We start from the raw sequence: 18,998 nt of genomic DNA on the forward strand, positions 1-18,998 counted from the left end.
ATTTAGGGCCCCAGAGCACTCGAGCCTGAGGTGGTGAGGCTTACAGGAACTCAAGTTCTGACCACTGCGATAGGAGATTTCCCTCTGGCTAGGACTGGTTTAAATATTCCCTCTGAGCCGGGCACTGGGGCTCACACCTGTAATCCTACCACTTTGGAGGCCAAGGTGAGTGGATCACCTGTGGTCAGAAGTTCAAGACCAGCCTGACCAACATGGTGAAACCTCATCACTACTAAAAATACAAAAATTAGCCAGGCGTGGTAGTGGGTGCCTGTAATCCCAGCTACTTGGGAGGCTGAGGCACAAGAATCACTTGAACCCAGGAGGCAGAGATTGCAGTGAGCCAAGATCACGCCATTGCACTCCACCCTGGGCAACAGAGCGAGACTCTATCTCAAAAAAAATAAATAAATAAAACATTTAACTAAATAAATAAATTCCCTCTGTGGGTGGGTGGGTGTCAGCTGAGTTTGGTCTGGTTTTGCTTTTTTCTATAACCAGGCAACACTGAATCTAATGTCTCACAATTGCTGCACTCTCCCTCTCCCAAGCAAACAGAGTTTCTCTTCTGTGTTGCTGGGCCGCTGCTGGGGGATGGAGGAAGGGTGGTCTCAGTGATTCAGGACTGTTTTTCCTACCTCTTCAGTGCATCTTTCAGCAATTTGAAGTTTAAACCAGATACTGTGAGTGCTCACCTGATTTTTGGTTCTTACCAAAGTGCTTTTTATGTGCAGCAGTGTCCTTGCCAAGGGGACAATCAGTGGAGCCTTCTATTCTGCCAACTTGCTCTGCCTCCATCTCCTATATTTAAGTGCAATTTTCTTACAAGTTTTAGTTAGAGATTAGATAGATTGATAAATAAAGATAGATAGCCCTTGTTTGATTTTTGAAAAGTGTTAACATCATCAAACCAATATATAAATTGGGGATAATATAATGGAAATACTTCATTATTTAAAAAGATGACACTCAGGAGAAAAAAATCACATGTGGGGAAATGAATGTGAAATATACACTGTGGGTGAAATGGAAAAATATATAAAGTAAATACAGCATTGTCAATTTTGTCATATAATTGAATTTTAATATTCTATAAGTTACATGTTCTTAACACTGTTGAAAGATAAATGAAGGCCGCAGTGGCTCAAGCCTGTAATCCCAGCACTTTGCGAAGCGGAAGCGGGCAGATCACGAGGTTAGGAGATCCAGACCATCTTGGCTAACACGGTGAAACCCTGTCTCTACTAAAAACCCTGTCTCTACTAAAAAATACAAAAAAATTAGCCGGGCGCAGTGGCGGACGCCTGTAGTCCCAGCTACTCTGGAGGCTGACGCAGGAGAATGGCGTGAACCCGGGAGGCAGAGCTTGCAGTGAGCCGAGATCGTGCCTCTGTGCTCCAGCCTGGGCCACAGAGCCAGACTCTGTCTCAAAAAAAAAATTAAAAAAAAAAAAAAAAAAAAATGAAAGGGAGAAAAGATACAGTTAACTATGTACCTTGTCATTCAGAAAGGTTTGATCTTCTCTACAGTATAAAATTTCTATTATCTTCAAAGCTATTGGTATACATCTCAATATTTGCAGTTTATTTCAAATTTTAATGAATTATATATACACACATGAATGAATATACATATAGGCTTATGTGTGTATGTATCTTTTAAAGAAAAAAAGTGCACCTATAATGAAAGTTTGGAGTTTTTATCTAGATTAATGTTCGACTGCACCACTTAATAGCAAGGTGGACATAGGCAAGAAGTATGGCATTTAAGGCTTAAATTTCTCACTCATACAATGGGGATACCACAACCTACTCCTTTTGACCATTGTATTAAATAAGTTTTTTAAATGCATATAAAGAGCTTTGCACAGTGCCTGGCACATGATAAATGCTCAATATTATTGGAAGCTATTTTATTATATCACCTCCATTGTTAATTTAAATGAGTTACTGATTTATTCGATGGAAATTTACAAACTAGTAATCATGAAAAAAGTATATTTTTTCATACTAAGGAAACATTTTCAGAGTTAAATACATGTTTGTTGATGTAGTAAGAACGCTACAGTCTCTTGGCTTGCAGCTCTGCAGTCAACTTCCCAAGATATCCTCACTGTGAGAAGTCTCTGCTGCAGACAGCCAGCGTTCTATCATGCCCTATCATCTAGTCCACTAGAACAACAGGAGAGTCAAGAGAACGTTTTAGCATATGGAACACACTACAGAGCATGCATGTCTTCTAAATCATCCTTGCAAACCTCTAGCTGGTCTTCCTATGATGCTTTTTCATTCTTCTTATCTAATTAGTACTGTCTGTAAGGAGGTTTGATATTTCTCAACATTTAGCCATTTTCTTTGGTTCTTGTAGCATAGACAAGGCAAAAGGAGTAGTGGAAAAGAAGTGATGAATGAAAGATTATGCTTATACATTTTTTCACACATTCAAATTGTTTTGCTTTCTAGTTATTTTTTTTTTTTTTTCCTACACTGTATTCTGTCCCTTCATTCTCTTCTGACTCAAATGGAAAATTACACACATATTTCTGGCCACGAAAGGAAAAATATTTTTTCTACATTTGAAAATTCGAACACCAGTAAATAGCCGTAGAGGTTAAAAAAAAAAAAAAAAAGTTTTCTTCTTCTCCCACCATTGCTCTCCACTATGCTTAAAGTGATCCCAAACCTCAGCTTCAAATAAATCCTAAACACTTTTATGTACTAAGCAGTCGCATTTTCAAGTATTTAAAAATTCCAGTTTAATTTAATTAGAAAAATTAAATCTCCCATCCAATTCCATGGTCTCCCATTCCTTCCCAGCACAGACCTGACCCAACAGCTATGATCTGTCTTTTCTTTCCTCCTTCCACTTTATTTCCTACTTTCCAGCTGTGCTTTGGCACTTTCCAGGTCAGACAAGACGGAGAAAAATTTCCACTTAGATGGTGCAATTTGTGGTTCTCGCATGGGTGTTAAATGTTCTACATGATGGCCTTTATCCACATGTTTCTGCTTTCTCTTGTGGGCTGCATTGGGTTCTTTGAAGACATCTTGCCCCCTAGCAGTCAGCCTCATTGAGTGTGATCCTAACAACCCTATTCAAACCTATCTTCATGACCACTTGGTTCACAGTAACCATTTCACATTCCTGGCCTGCCAAAATCTAGAATTATAGGATATTCTCAGGAACTATTTTGGCCTCTTCTCCTGAGTTTCCTCAAGTAGATCAGTATGAAATTGAGGTATTCCAGAAAACTCTGAAGCTCAATAGCCTCCATACAAGGCATGACCGGTAAGCATCTGAACTTCTCTGGAGTGGTGGTCTTGCTCCTCTCCTTATTTACCTTGATGAAGAAATAATATCCCCACTTCTCTATTGACAGCTGGGGTTGGAGGGAGATGCTATAGCAAATCCACCTTCTAAACTGACAACCTTGTTTTAAGACAGCATTACTTGTGCATGTATGTATATAAGTTGGAGGCAAGCAATGAGAAAGAGTCATAAAATTGGTTTCCCTAATTCGTAGCGAGACGCGTTTTCTTCAGCCATTCTCACTTTAGCATCTGAGATTACATGTCACTCATTCCAAGTTCAGAAAACAGTCGTTTAACTTCCTCTTACAATTTCTTAAGTTGCATATTACCTTCTGACTCCTACAAAAGATCCTGCTCTGTTGACATTTGTATTTTCACAGTTCTTGTCCATGACGGTGACTTACAAAATTCCCTTGAGTTCAAAAGTTATGGAAGAGACACAAAGGAATATTATTATAAGATGGGCTGGATTAGTTTTATCTGGGGGTATGTGAATTGGCTTTGTATATGCTTCTTCTTGCCTTTTCTTTCTCCCCTTTTTAGCAACAAATCTGATACAAAGATTATTTTACCTATTTTTTGCTTTTAGTTCCTTGTGGATCCATATAAACAAACAGAATGTGAGTTGAGATAAATATCATTCATTTTATAAACTCACCTCCTATCTTCTTAACTATTGCTTCTTATAAGGAGGTTTATAAATCAGAAAATTCTTACATTTCCTGAAATATACTAGCAATCTCTTTCACAAATTCAAATAGCTATTTTGCCTAGATTTGCAGATTGAAACAAGCTATGGCAAAACTGAAAGCATAATTCCTTTGGTACTACCAAAACAATATTATTGGAATATCCAAGAAGGATATTCTGTTTAAAGATTATGTGTGCATAAACTCATGCTGAACTTTCAGCGATTCTCATAGAAGACTTCACCACTTTCTCTTTTTTGAATCTAAACCTATAATAATATTAAATAATATTTATTGATTATAGTTCCGGGTACCATGATGAATAATCATGGAAATAACCTTAAGAAGCAGGTATAATTAGTGTCTCCATGAGACAATGGAAATACAGGTTAAAACATATTTTCAGTCAAGCAATTAGAGTGGTAGAACTGGGATTCAAGCCTAGATCTTTCTCACTCGCACTTCTCACTCCCACAAGAAAACCTTTACCATTTGTACATACCACTTTATCTACCCTAATAAGAATAAAAGCATTATTTAAACTGTTTAGGAAGTACACTGGTTTTTTCAGGGGGTAGGGGTGGGGTGGTGGGCAAGGGGAACTCCTTCAATTTAACTCTTTCTGTAAACTAAGCCTGAGTTAGAATCAATAATGGAAATATTCCTGTGCTACATACTTCAATTTGAGTAGAAAAAAAAATATTATTTTTAAAATATTCCTCTTGACTTCTACCTTTGCTATAGAAACTCCCTCCCTTCCCTCTTTTCATTCTTCGGCACCTTTCTTTACAAACCAATTGCCAGATAACCATTAAGCTCCAAAAACATGGCCTTTCCCAGGTCTCGAATAAAGCTATACTTTTCAATGAGTGGGGTAAGTGCTTACCGTAAATTGGAAATTTTTCAGGGAAAAAAGATTGGTAAATGATCTCATTATGTTTTATTTTAGTTAAGTGCCAATTAAAGTGTGTTATTAGTGTGACTCACTTTGTTCAACCCACTGAGAAGTTCTTTGATATTCTGGCGTGGTTCAACTAGGGTAGTACACTATATTTTATTCATTCTGTGTTTCCAAGAATGTTTTCAATGTTTAAGAGGAAAAGAGACATGAGTTTGTATTTCAACATGCCAGGTAAGACTTAAAACAGCTAGGCATCTGTAGCTTGTGAACAAAGTATCAATTACATTATCTGCTTACGGAGGAGCTTTGCCCAGAAAGAAATTCAGAAGAATCCAACTTAAACCTGCTAACCATATGTATAAACTTGATTCTCTAAGCTAATATGCTCATGACATTTATCAGTAGTTGACTGAGGAAGAAGAGTCTAGCTGCTTAATCCTGGATTCAAATTTTATTAATTATATTTAAAATATATTTGGTCTTAAGGTAAACATGTATTTCTCTGGACTGAGTGAAAGCATTTATTAGATATTTGATTATATTAATTTTGTGCTTCTGGCAAGCATTATAGAACTTTAACACCATAAGGGCTCAGAAAGATTAAGTCAAATCCCTTCAGATCACGAATATGTTGTTTTATAAAGGGATATAATTAAAACCAGTGGACTCCATCAGTGCAGAGATAATAACTGTGTGCCACCAACTTGAAAAGAAAATGAATGTACATGGGTTTCACTGATTAGCTGCATGTAATAGGAAATTTAAGCCAATTGGAATTAGAGCACCCAATTCAAATCTTATGCCCATGACAACAAAACACTGCCTGAGATGAAGCTATTACAGCCTAAAGTTTTCCATTAGTGAATCCAATAATATCTATTTAACTTTTTTTAAAATTTGAGTAGCTGTTACTTATACACATATGCTTTTGAAACACGGTGAGCCATATGCCTCTTTTGTCAGTTATTGTTCATTAAATTTGGAGGTAGGGTAAGACAAGGATGATCTTATTTCTTTACATTAAGTTGAAGATGGCCTATCTTATCTTGAAAATAAATTAGAGGCAGTAAGAAAACCTCAAGGACCTGATTTTCAAGTAATAAAATAAATGTTTTTAAAACTTAGATCATTAGTTGAAAATTGAAATCACAGAATACTTTCAAAAAATGAATTAAATTGAAGTGAATCAAATCATAGAAAGCCTTCTTTTGCTTTCTTAGTTTCTCAAAATGGAAATTTTCCCCAAAATGTTCACTTGATTTTTTCTTTTTCTATGTTTTACTCACAAAGTTAAAACTTTGAAAAATCTAAATTGGTAAATTGTTTTTTAAAAATGAAAAAGTATCAATGGACATGAAACAATCCAACAAAAGCTTCAACAATTTTGATTTCAAATAGTTACTTTGTTTTATTCTATTCATATCTTTTAAATAGGCTTCTAGATGTTCACTAGAGCGCCTAGAGCCTACTGTAAAACTGTAATCTAGAGCTTCTGAGCATCTTTTTTTTTTGTTTTTAGATGATGTTTTAGGGTTGAACAAAGTAGAAAAGAATCTTCAATGCCTAGTCTTTCCACAGAAACCTATCATCTTAGGAATGATGTCCTCAAAGAAGAGGATTCAAAGCCCTAAATTTAGAGTACAAATTTAGTTCAATTTAATGGACAAAGTACTGGGTCTGGTATACATTACCCACGATGTTATTTAAATGTGAGTTTCCAGAGATAGATGTGAAGAGTGTATGTGTGTGTTTATGTGTGTGTATAATTTAAAAAATAATAATAATACTAAGAGAAGCAGTAATGGCATGATATCAATAAATCATTAATATCTTGTATCTGCTATTTATTTGACTGTGCTTTGATGGTCACAATATTCAGAAGTCTGAGATTAGCCAAAAAGAGAATATTTGAAAATTTGGATCCCTGTCCTTTTACATATACAGTTAAACCAGCTCCATTCTTGTGTGTCTTACCTATAACATTGACCAGAAAATAAATTTAGACTAATACAACATAACAGTCGTTTTTCAGACATGGTGATAAGGCATACTGACATGTCACAGTTTGTTACATGTGGCCATAACTATGACTACTAATACATAACTCAATAAATGATTTGTTTGCTGTTCATATAAATTAGGTTATGTTTACAGATATTGCTCTAATTGCATCATTTTTCTCAGCTGAATTCCATGTGATTTATTGAAAGAGAGAAAAAAGGGTATCCAATTCCATGCAATTCTGAGAGAATCCATGAGATGAACTCCTCATATGAATAATCCTCAGTATGTATGTAACAGTGAAAGAATAAAGATTGGTAACTGCTGCTGCATAATCCTATATTGGCAGCAGCTGCGTGTGCCTGAGCAAGAGAATTGTGTTCACAGAGAAAAGTGCCAAAGGATACTGAAATGTAGACCCTGACAAATAAAGGTTATTTATTTCAATTGAGTCAATTATATATTCGCAGGTTTTGCTCACCCTCTTTTCTGGCCCAAGGAGAATTTGTGTTTTTTTTTCCTTTCCAGGAGTATATAAATTCCACTTCAGTTTTTCTGGTGTATAAAATGCTGTGTGAATATCTACCAGTAATTAATAGCCTTTCATTCCAAGTAAGTAATATATAGGAGTGAATTTATTGTTTATGAGTATATCAATATCGTTTAAAAACGATATGCTGGAATAGAAAGGCAATGCTGAAGTGTAAAATTGCTAATGCAGGCTCATAGCCTGGAAAATGATTTCTTTTAACAGTTTTCTTCATTTAAAAGTTCGTCATTTGAAAATGTTCCCGTTCAACTGCAGATTTTGTGGTTTAGTGCATTGAAGGGGAAATGTATTCCTTTGACACATTTATTCTTTTAATAGTTATTCATTTGAAAAAGTTTCACTGGTTGCCTATAACTTTTGCAGTTTGCAGAGAGATTCATTCTTGACAGATTTTTTTAAATGTTTATTCGTTTAAGTAGGTTCTCACTACATGGAATTGTTGCTAAGGTTTAAAAAAAAAAAAAAAAAAAACCTGGAGCTTCCTGGGGGTTCTGGTAAGGCAATAATGCTAATCTTTATCTGTGGATTTTTCAGTGGCCCAGCCCCGGGATAACAAAAAAGAGTCACATCATTAGCAAAGAGGAGAAAAGTGAGCAATTTTATGGACAAAATTTTCCTAATCATTATTAGATGTTCTTAGCTATAGTGTTAATTATTATTTAGAAATTGCTACCACAGAGCATTTTCAAGAGGTGTGGTACAACAAGTGGTCATAAAAAAAAAGTATATCAAAATCTTCCACATAGATTTGAAAGCAGGGTGTTTCTGTCACCAATATTTTGTTTTAATCTTTAATATGACCATCTGACTTCAAACAAACTTTTGACTTATTTCAGGATTTTATCCAACTTAGGTTGGGAGTTCTTATTCTCCTCACTCTCCACCCATTTTTATCCACAGTTCCGAAGACAGCGCCCACCAATGTAAGTGGAAGAAGTGGAAGAAGGCATGAGTTAGTCATTGCCTGGGAGGTAAGAAAAATACATCTCTCACAAAATACTTCAGGTGTTTGTTTGGCTTAGTGTGCGATTTAATTATTTTATGATTAAGCAGTCCACTTGATTTAGAGGCTAAAACCGGTGGGAGGAAGGAATTAATCACTGCTGAATAAATGCCACATTACCCAGGCTATCTCATTTAACCCATACAACAATGTTATTAGTTGGGATGATTTTCTTCATTTTATAAATCATGAAACTGAGGCATTGTTACATACTTTGATTACAAAATTTGTGTTACGTTGTCTACCTCATCATATGGCCTCCAAAGTATCATTTGTCAAAGAAAAACAGTGGAGATGAAGGGGGAGGGGGTGTGAAGAGTACATTTATTCTCCATGAAGCCACCTTCCTTTTTTGATGTTAAATAACCTTATTATTAAATATAACTATGTAGCTCACAGGAATCTGTCTTAGAATATACAGAAATGGAAATGTCTGTTACAGCAAATAGAGCAACTCCTTGACAATCTCTAAGAACAGTAAGAAAGTGTATAGCGATATCTTTTCCCAGTAAGAATTATTCCATGAGCACATCACCTGTCCTATTTTTTTTGTCCTTTCCCCCTTTTCTTCAATAAAACTTCATATGTTGTTTTTGATGTCTATAGAGGTATTAACTTTCCAATAGCTGACCTTCGCTGAGACGAAATCTCTCGAAATGGAACTGCCTTTCCATGTAAGCTTTCATATAATGGGCTTTGTCTCTCTTCCACCACTTAATACATGGCTTTTCTTCATAACAAAATTCAAGGAAAAAATCTACTTAGCAAATATTTATTGCGTATCTACTGTGTGTGAAGCACTGTGCTAGACAGTTGCTGGTAACTTTTCCACATTGACTGGTCAATCACAATTACTCTTTTCTATGGTGCACAGTTGAAGCCCATGTAACAAATTTAAATCTATGCCATGTAACACAAGAAGCTTCTTGAATACCATAGTCCAATTTTTTCATGTCAGTAACCATAAAAGCAATTGCAAAGCACACTAGAAAAAAAGGTTTTAACATTACTATATCTTACTTTTGTAGTCAAAAGGGTTCTGCAGAACATTACCAATGAGAAGATACTCCCAACCACCAGACCACAGGACAGTTTTCCCCCACATGTTAATCCAAAAATCTTCATTTCATATACATGACTAATTGGAGCAAATTTGTTTCACTTCAAAAGTTCTCAATTCTCTTGAGATTTTTGTACATTTCAACGAATACAATTTTTCTTCTTTTACCTTTAAAGCTTTTTAACTTTCAAAGAAGTGCCAAAGTGATTGTACTATTTTGGCTTCCAATGTAGTGTAAAGATTTGAGATTCTCCCTTTCTCTAGCTATCTGTGTTTTAAAATTAAGAATTTGGAGAAAGTGGATTTTTAATCAATCATTTTGATGATAATTAATTACATTTTTCTTCTTTAGCCAGTATCTGAAGAGTTTCAGAATGGGGAAGGCTTTGGCTATATTGTGGCTTTCAGACCCAATGGAACACGTGGCTGGAAGGAAAAAATGGTGACATCCTCTGAAGCTTCCAAATTCATTTATCGAGATGAAAGTGTCCCTCCTCTTACTCCCTTTGAAGTGAAAGTTGGCGTTTATAACAATAAAGGAGATGGGCCTTTTAGTCAAATTGTGGTCATCTGTTCAGCTGAAGGAGGTCAGTTTTTACTCCTATTATTTTTATTTAACACTTTATTTTGTTATACAAATAATCAGATATTGTTGTACATATATGAGAAAATACAAATAAGGCAAAAGAAATTCATAATCTCACTAAACTTTTCAGATATATATTTTCCAAACTTGTTTAATTTTTTAAATTAAAAGTTGATTATTCCACGTATGTTTATGTTTTTCACACCCTAACAATATATGGCAAACGTATATCCACGTAAACTACAATATTGGTAATCCCTGCAGTATATTCCTTTCTCTGGGTGGACATTAAGCCAATCATCTTTGATTTGAAATTTAGATACTTTTATATTTTTTCAATATATATGTAAAGTAGATTTAAATAAATGCTTCATTTTATGTGACAAATATTTCTAACAATATTGTATTGTATGCAATAGTACAATGCATAAAGCACTGTACTAATAAAGAAGTTTCAGACAGGGCTTTTTCTTGGAAGCTTTTCAAATACATCATGAAATCCTATGACAATCTTATGAAATAGACATTATTATCTCCAATATGTAGAAAGAGAAATTGACTTTCAGAAAAGTTAAAGAACATGCTAAAGGTTACACTGCTTGTAGCTGAGAATTAAATCCAGGTTTGTCTAACCACTAACTCCTTGATTTTTGTATAACATGCTGCCTTCATATGCCTGACCATCTTTAATTCACAAGATAGAACTCATAGGTAGACAGTACCAAGTAGACAATGTACCTATTTTACAGATGCATAAACTGAAAAATGGTTATGCTTAATACATGGTAGAGCTACAGTGGAAACCCAGCTTCCTACATCAAAGATCCTGAGTTGTTTCAAGTTTTAACAAAAAATTCAGTTTTTTGGGTGAGAGAAAGTATAATAATAGATTTAGCCTCTTAAAGTTAGCTTTTCTTCTTAGTCCTTCTTCTATTCAAATGTAGGATTTCAATTGACCTTATAAGTGGGGGAAAAAAATGAGAAAAGGAAAAAACAGACTTATGTTTCCTAAATTTACAAATGACTGAGAAAATATTCCACCAAAGGCAGCATTCATTTTACCCTCCCAATCAGTGTGGTAAATATAAACTAACCTGTATACTTCCTCTGTGCCCACATGCAGGACTTGAACAGCTCAAGAGTATTATTCATAATTAATTATTATATCCCCCGTGAAGCTCATAGCTTCATAGCTTCATGGGGGATATAAATATAGTAATGTGAATATTAAAAAACAAAGATAATGTTTGATTTATGGAAGATGCAGCTTTTCAATAGTAAGCTACATCATATTTTTATAATATAGAGCCAAATTTTAAAGCAGAATCAGAAAGTTTATCTTAGCATAACAATAACCAGGGAAGTGAAGAATCAAGTAATGGCAAGGAACTATAGGTATTCTGATGAGATACTCATTGCACTTAGCATCTCAGATTTCTGAGGTGTTTTCAGATAAAGCCCGTAGGCCATGTTACTTATGTTATCTAACGTAAAGGTTAAAATCAAATATGAAATTGGAATCTCAAGCCTTAATCTACATTTATGGAAACGGAGTCTCAGAGAAGTTAAGTACCATGCTCAAATTCACACCAGTAAGTGACAGTTACAGGAAATGATAGTAAGTGACAGAGCTAGGATTTTAACCAGGTCTATATGACTGGAAAGCACATTTTTTAACTATTACACTATACTGCCTTATCAGGAATGTATACAATAATGATATTTTCTATTATTTATTGCTCAAAAGATCTATTTTGAAGTACATGTATTATTCAGGAAGTGCATATTCTTTTTCCTTTTAAAATGTTGGGACCTAATTATCAATTACATAGCGCCAAAGGTCACATGAGAGATTAATTGGAGAAGTTTGTGAACATGCTTTGTATAGTAACAACAGTGCTGCCTGTAAGAAATTCAGCTTTGTAATTTCTTTGTCAACCTTTACTTTGAGATTAATTTATAGCAACCACCTCGGGTTTTTTTACTTTGTGTTTTCTTAAACTTGAAATGGCTTGCCTTTGGAGATTTCTCTTTCAAACTAGATAGAAAATGTGCATATTTTCTTTTAAAGACACTGAGGTTATTCCTGTAACATATTTCATAGTAATGTAACACTTCATTTATTTTAGTCAACTGAAATAACAAAATATATTAGGCAAATTAAATCTGGACAGAGTCCTTTGTTCTGACAATGAAATTCAAGCATATATTTAGCATTTGCTCACTAATTAAGTTTACAAATTTGGAACTTTATATGTAAATATGAGTAAAGTGTTAGCATCATTAAAGTGTGTCAACCAAGAAAGGCAGGACAAGGGAAAAGCAAAGCATTTACCTGGAGTTAGTAGAACCTGAGTCCAAATCTGATCACACTAACTAGACCATCTTGGGCAGTTTATTTAACTCTCTGAGGCTTAGCTTCCTCCACTTTAAAAATGAAGGTCTTAAAATAGAACATCTCTGGACTCCTGTACAAATCTAACATTAAAACTCTGTCAAGTTATTCTATATTCTAAAACACCATATTAGCCGGGAGCAGTGGCTTACGCCTACTATAATCCCAACACATTGGGAGGCTGAGGCAGGAGGATCACTTGAGCCCAGGAATTTGAGGCTGCAGTGAGCTATGACTATTATGGCACCACTACATCGCAACTTGAGTGAAAGAGTGAGACCCTGTCTCAAAAAATTAATAAATGGATTAAAATAAAATAAAACATTCTTTTAAACAATTGTCTTAGTACAGATATAAGATTCACTTTTGCTATACAATAAAAAGGGAAAACCAACATCCTTTTTTAGTCACTTCACAATTTGCTTTACTTAAAAAGGAGTGAGCATTTCAAAGATTAAACCATTTTTAAAAAGAGTAAAGGCCTGTAATGCACTTGTAAAATAACTTATTACACTCTTAGACTCTTGCCAGTGCAGGTTTCTCCCCTCTATGTCTACGGATGTTCATACAGCTTCACAGTGTGTCTTTTATCATTACACTCTTGCCCAAAGCCCAGCTAATCTGAGCTAGATTGTATTTCTCCATAAGACAAATTCTGCTTCCTTATTCTTCCGTTAACCCAATCCACTTGTTTATCACCTCAAAATCCCTCCACATTCTTAGATACAGTAAAGAACAAGAGGAGTGAGACCGCCTTTCTATTTCCGTTTACGGGCTTAGTTCTTCCTCTTCCTTTCAAGATTACAGCTACATGCCTTAAGCACTGTGAAAAAGCCACCTTTTCATAGCCGATACCAAGCTGGGAAGAAAAATGTCAAATGCAGCCACCATAATTTATGTTATTGGGAGGGAAGCACAGAACAGAAAAACTTACAAGGCACACCTTACAGTACTACTTCTCAACCTGTTTCCCAGTGGAACATGGATAATAGATGACGTTCATACCCAGACATGCCATGCTTTTATACGTGTTTATGCGCATTCTCCATTCTCTCTATCCCTTTCTTTTCCTCTCAATAAAGTATATCAGAATGCAAATAAAATTACATTATTTTAGAGAAAACCTTGAATTGACATGTTTTTCAAAGAAATAATCATTTACAAATGTTGATGCTTGATCAATAAATCACTTGGGATATGACCTTAAGCCTCACAACTCTGAGGTTTAGTATTGCCCTAGAGTACTCTCAGAAAAAGTTTCAAATGTTTTTTCCGCTAACCTTTCAATGTTGCCACAAGAGAAGCAACCCTTAATGACTCTGTCAGTACGAAATGGCATCTGACATAAGCCCTGGAGAAAAGAGATATTTGCCTGCCAAGATATCCATGTACCCTGTACATGTGTCAAATATCTTTGCCATTTAAACCAAGCAAGGTTTATGGGCATTCCTAAACCTGACTTCAGACCTCTAGGGTATGATATAATTCTATACAACACCCTTATTTTGGAAACAATTCCGTTTGTTATCAAAAGAACAGTGAAATTTCAAAATAAGTTCTCAAAATGCATGGTAAAACTTATAAAAAATAATTTTTTCCAAGATAAAATATTAAATTGGCTTTTTCTTCCACATTTCAAGAAATAATGAATACTCAAACATACCCATTTTCCACTTAGTTCTTCTCACCATAACTTCAGAAACGAAAAGAACTGGAGCATTCAATTAAACCTAATGGAAAAACAGAAGAAAATCTGATATAGTTAATTATAGGTTGTAAGATTCATTTACTTGTGATGTGCTTGATCCTTTATCCTTTCTAGTTTTCTTGGCTTTTGCCTTATCTGTAAAAAAATGTCCTGCTCATATATTTATTAAACCTAAAAAGCCTGTCCTCATTTGCAGAAAATGATATACAATTATCTCATTGCAAGTGGAGCTACCACAGCCCAAATTAAAACCTAACATTCCCAAGGTGTTATTCTCCAGATCCATCCTTAGCTGAAACTGAGCTCAGTGGGATTTATGTGAACTTGAAAATTAATAAATTGACATATTAGTTGTAAAATACAAGAAATAATTTCCTGTCTTTTCCAGATGATCTATTTGAATTAGTGCCTATAAAAGTTCAACTGCAGCTGTCTTCACTGAATTTTTAAATAATGAAACCATACCTTTTCTCTCAAGGAGTTTATTAAACTCTCTTTTGATTAATGCTGTTGCTCTAGTGGTCTCTTGGAAAGGGATCTCTTGGGAAGTCAGGTGTATAGTCAATATTACAAGCACATACCCCAATATTACATGAAGAACTCCAGCTGCTAGGTCACTTAATACAAATGTGTCATCTAAATTCATGAACATGGTAATGCTGTTCAACATGTTTAATCTAACAGAAACAAACCTATCAATCAGCCTGTCCACTACATATCCCAAGATTACACTGAAGGAGTTAGCCATGGCCTAATTAATATCATCACAAGTAACAGGAAAAAAAAAAAAAAAAAAAAAGAGGTTTCCTAAGTCTTTGATTCTAATACATATAATGCTAGTACAGTCTCAGAAATAAGTTTCTGAACTTTTATTAAATCACCCCAGTGTAATAGATGGGAGTGAGAGTGGCAGAAAACATCCTGTGGTTTAGAGATCAGGAGAGTTTCAGAGATGCCTGAATATGTCATGACTGAGGAGGAGCTGTGCAGCTGAGGTTCAAAATTACCAGGGAGTCTGTGAAATAGGAATCAAAGGAGTTGATAGTGAGCCTGTGGCAGGGTTAAGTGGGTGATGATGGGGATCTAGATGGTTTCTCGCAAGACCTAGAAATAGAGAGCCCTAGTGGGACGCCCAACACAAACATTCTTGAGAGAAGTTAGATGTGGAGGGGCAAAGGGGAAAGAGAGAAATAGAAAAGGAAAAAAACATCAGGTGAGTATAACAGAGACATAGGCACAGAAGCAGAACAGTGTGGTGCTCAGGGCCTGAACGCCTGTGTTCAAATCCTCCCTCCACATTTAAGCAGCTGTGGGGTCTTGAGTAAGTAGCCTAACCTCTCTGCCCCTTGATTTCTTCATCTGAAAAAAATGCTAGTAGTGGTAACGTGGTTGTTGGGAAGATTAATTAAGACATGTAAAGAATTAATAACAGGGTTTGGAACACAGCAGAACCTCAATAAATAGCAATTATTAGTATTTTGAGTGATCCCTTCATCTATTTTGTCTTTTTGTTTACTTCTAATCTTATTCTATCCATTCCTCTGTCAGTTATTTGGAGGCAATTGGGCAACAAAAGAAGGAACTATCTGTTTTCTATAAAACTTATTCTGTCACTCAAAATGGACTCTACAAGGTGAAGAATGAGCCAGCCTCTTTCTTTATGCCAATTTAAAAACAGAGGAAAGAGTATTTGAGTCCCAAGTTCTAGTTGGAGCTTTTTCACAGCTAAAAGCAGAGTATGGATAAATCAACTTCTGTACGTTTTACTTTTCTAATCTGCAAAACGACAGCATGGATTTAAAACAGGTCCATTACCCCAAAGCACATAGGAGTGAGGTACGAAATAAAAATAATAAAGTACTCTTGTGTGAGACAATAGGGAGTGGTAGGAACTCTGGCATACGTAGAAGCACACGCCCAGACTGAGGGAGTCCACCACTAAACCTCATCGGTCAACACTCAAGAATTCAGGCTTCATACTGTCTTCTTTCCCCCGCCCCCCCAGCAAGAGAAGCCAGAAATTCATCTTTTCTTTTTTTTTTTTTTAATTATACTTTAAGTTCTAGGGTACATGTGTACAACGTGCAGGTTTGTTACATATGTATAGATGTGCCATGTTGGTGTGCTGCACCCATTAACACGTCATTTACATTAGGTATATCCCCTAATGCTATCCTTCCCCCCTCCCCCCTCCCCACAATAGGCCCCAGTGTGTGATGTTCTCCTTCCTGTGTCCAAGTGATCTCATTGTTCAGTTCCCACCTATGAGTGAGAACATGTGGTGTTTGGTTTCCTGTTCTTATGATAGTTTACTGAGAATGATGGTTTCCAGCTGCATCAATGTCCCTACAAAGGACATTAACTCATCCTTTTTTATGGCTGTATAGTGTTCCATGGTGTATATGTGCCACATTTTCTTAATCCAGTCTATCATTGATGGACATTTGGGTTGGTTCCAAGTCTTTGCTATTGTGAATAGTGCCGCAGTAAACATACGCGTGCATGTGTCTTTATAGCAGCATGATTTATAATCCTTTGGGTATATACCCAGTAATGGGATGGCTGGGTCAAATGGTATTTCTAGTTCTAGATCCTTGAGGAATCGCCACATTGTCTTCCACAATGGTTGAACTAGTTTACAGTCCCACCAACAAAATTCTTATTTTCAAATGTTGGCTTAAACTAATTTAACACATGATGTAGACAAACAAAACATAACTAAAGACCCACTGCCCCTGCATTTGTGACTTTGGAGCCAAATGACTTCTAGAGTACTTTCTAGTTGTAATTTTCCATCAATCAGTTATAATGGGATGCTCAAAGCGAATGGCCAGTTTCAATGCAAACCAGATGTTCTGTGATCCAGTTAGTTACTTCTGTCCGCAGACCAATTTTTGACCCAGTTGAAAATGTTCACTTGGGTATACATATTACATACTAAAATTTCTGGGAAAATCTGACTGAGGTCACTCTTTTTACATGCTGAAATTTCTAATTCAGGTCAACATAGATCAACTTCTGATACCATTCAGGGATGTTCAATCTTTTGGCTTCCTTGGGCCACATTGAAAGAAGAAGAATTGTCTTGGACCACACATAAAATACACTAACAGTGATAGCTGATAAGCTAAAAAAAAAAAAGAAAAAAAGAAAAAAAAAAAGAAAAGAAAAGTTACAAAAAAATCTTATGTTTTAAGAAGTTCACAGATTTTTGGGGGGCCACATTCAAAGCTGTTCTGGGCCAAGCCTGGACACCCTTGATTAGATTAAGAGGGTGAAAAACAATTTAAAATGACTCTTCAGTTCTTGTTGATTGATTCACTGTCATTCAGTTATATGAAATTATAGCATGCAGCTCCCCAAAATGCAACTGTGAAATGTAGGTGTGATGGGACCCCAATTTAAAATCCTTAGAGCTTTTAAATAAAAATTAAGGTGCTTGTTTGAGAAGCAGGTTTCTGAACATTTTTATTTACTTTTACTTTAACATTTTTTAAGCTTTCTATGTGAGAACTACTTAAACTTGTACAGTAGTACTGAAAGTTGATAGAGAAATAATTCCTTTCTTTGGAGATAAAGAGATAGGGAACGGTTGCTACCCCACCACATGTTTTGTGCTTCTGAAGTTATTTATCCCCCTGCAATCTTCTTTGACAAAGATGTAATTGCTTCAGCAATATAAAAGCTGAAAGAAGGCATTTGGAACACAAATCTCTGCAATGCATTTATTCTGAAGAGAAGTAAAACTGCTACTGAATAGTAAATGATATTCAAAATATGGTTTCCTTTCAAATAAACTGTATCCTAAATCCCAGAGATCAAGTTGTACAACCTCAAAAACATCAACATTCTTTCATTTACTTGCAAAATCAAGAATTTTAACTCCTACTAAATAGCAATGGGGAAAAAATGTCCGTTGCAAGTCTGGTAATCAGAATTCTAGAATAAGATAGAAGATTTTTCCAGAATGCATGTTTTAGATTGGATAGATGCACAAATAATAGGGAGTTGGAAAGTGAGATGAGCAAAGGAAAATAATAAAAAAATTCAAAAGGTGACAGAATGAGCAATTATAATTTATACCATGGCAGTAATTAATGTCAGCTTCTGTGTAAAAATTAATGGGAATTCACCAAGGCACTTTGAGATGACACAAGTATAGCATGTGTTTTTAACAAAGGTTTGGCCAAAAGAAAATAATTGCTTGGTGCAAACATGGACCAACCAAGTTTTTGCAGGCTCCTTTTGCAGTAACAGGGTAGATATTTTTGACTGATATATTTCAATTAATAATATATAAAAGCATTCCAGACACATGTATGACTAGCTTCTTTTAGAAAAGGAAACACCTCAGAAAATGATATGGCTTCAATGTTGCCTTTTACCATTTTTATTTAGAACTCAATCTTTGCTATATGGTTCCCTAAATTGAAGAAAACAAAACAAAACAAAAATTTCATAGATGAAGCTGAGCTCTAATCAGTGATAAGGGGTTAGTACCAAAATCTCTACAATTTTTATGGAGTAGAATTTTTTAATAGACTTTTTACAGAACTGTTTGAACTAATGTATAGCCTTTATTCTGCCATTTCATTTAACGTGTGTTTGTGACACACTATTTATGATTCAACCGTGTCAACACTAGAAATATTTTGTTCCTCACATCAAGTGCAGGCTCGAATAAAATGCACCTTTTGATGGATGCCAGTCAGACATTGTGTGTTTCAAAAAAATTAGTGTGAAAGGTCACTGAATGTAGAAACAAATGAAAAGGTGGTTTTGAGCCACAGCACT

General features: G+C 35.3%; 1 protein-coding gene across 3 annotated transcripts in view; it reads left to right on the top strand.

The window, feature by feature from the left end:
• The window catches only part of CNTN5 (contactin 5), a 1,320,702-nt gene that overhangs the window by 1,250,159 nt on the left and 51,545 nt on the right, over positions 1–18,998 (top strand). For all 3 annotated transcript variants that reach the window (XM_023208001.2, XM_023208000.2, XM_023208002.1), the window contains 2 exons: positions 8,353–8,423; positions 9,868–10,102. In XM_023208001.2, coding sequence (XP_023063769.1) covers positions 8,353–8,423; positions 9,868–10,102 — 306 coding nt within the window. The remainder of the gene's footprint in view (positions 1–8,352; positions 8,424–9,867; positions 10,103–18,998) is intronic.

The sequence above is a fragment of the Piliocolobus tephrosceles genome, chromosome 13 (assembly GCF_002776525.5).
Source record: "Piliocolobus tephrosceles isolate RC106 chromosome 13, ASM277652v3, whole genome shotgun sequence".
Taxonomy (NCBI): Eukaryota; Metazoa; Chordata; class Mammalia; order Primates; family Cercopithecidae; genus Piliocolobus; species Piliocolobus tephrosceles.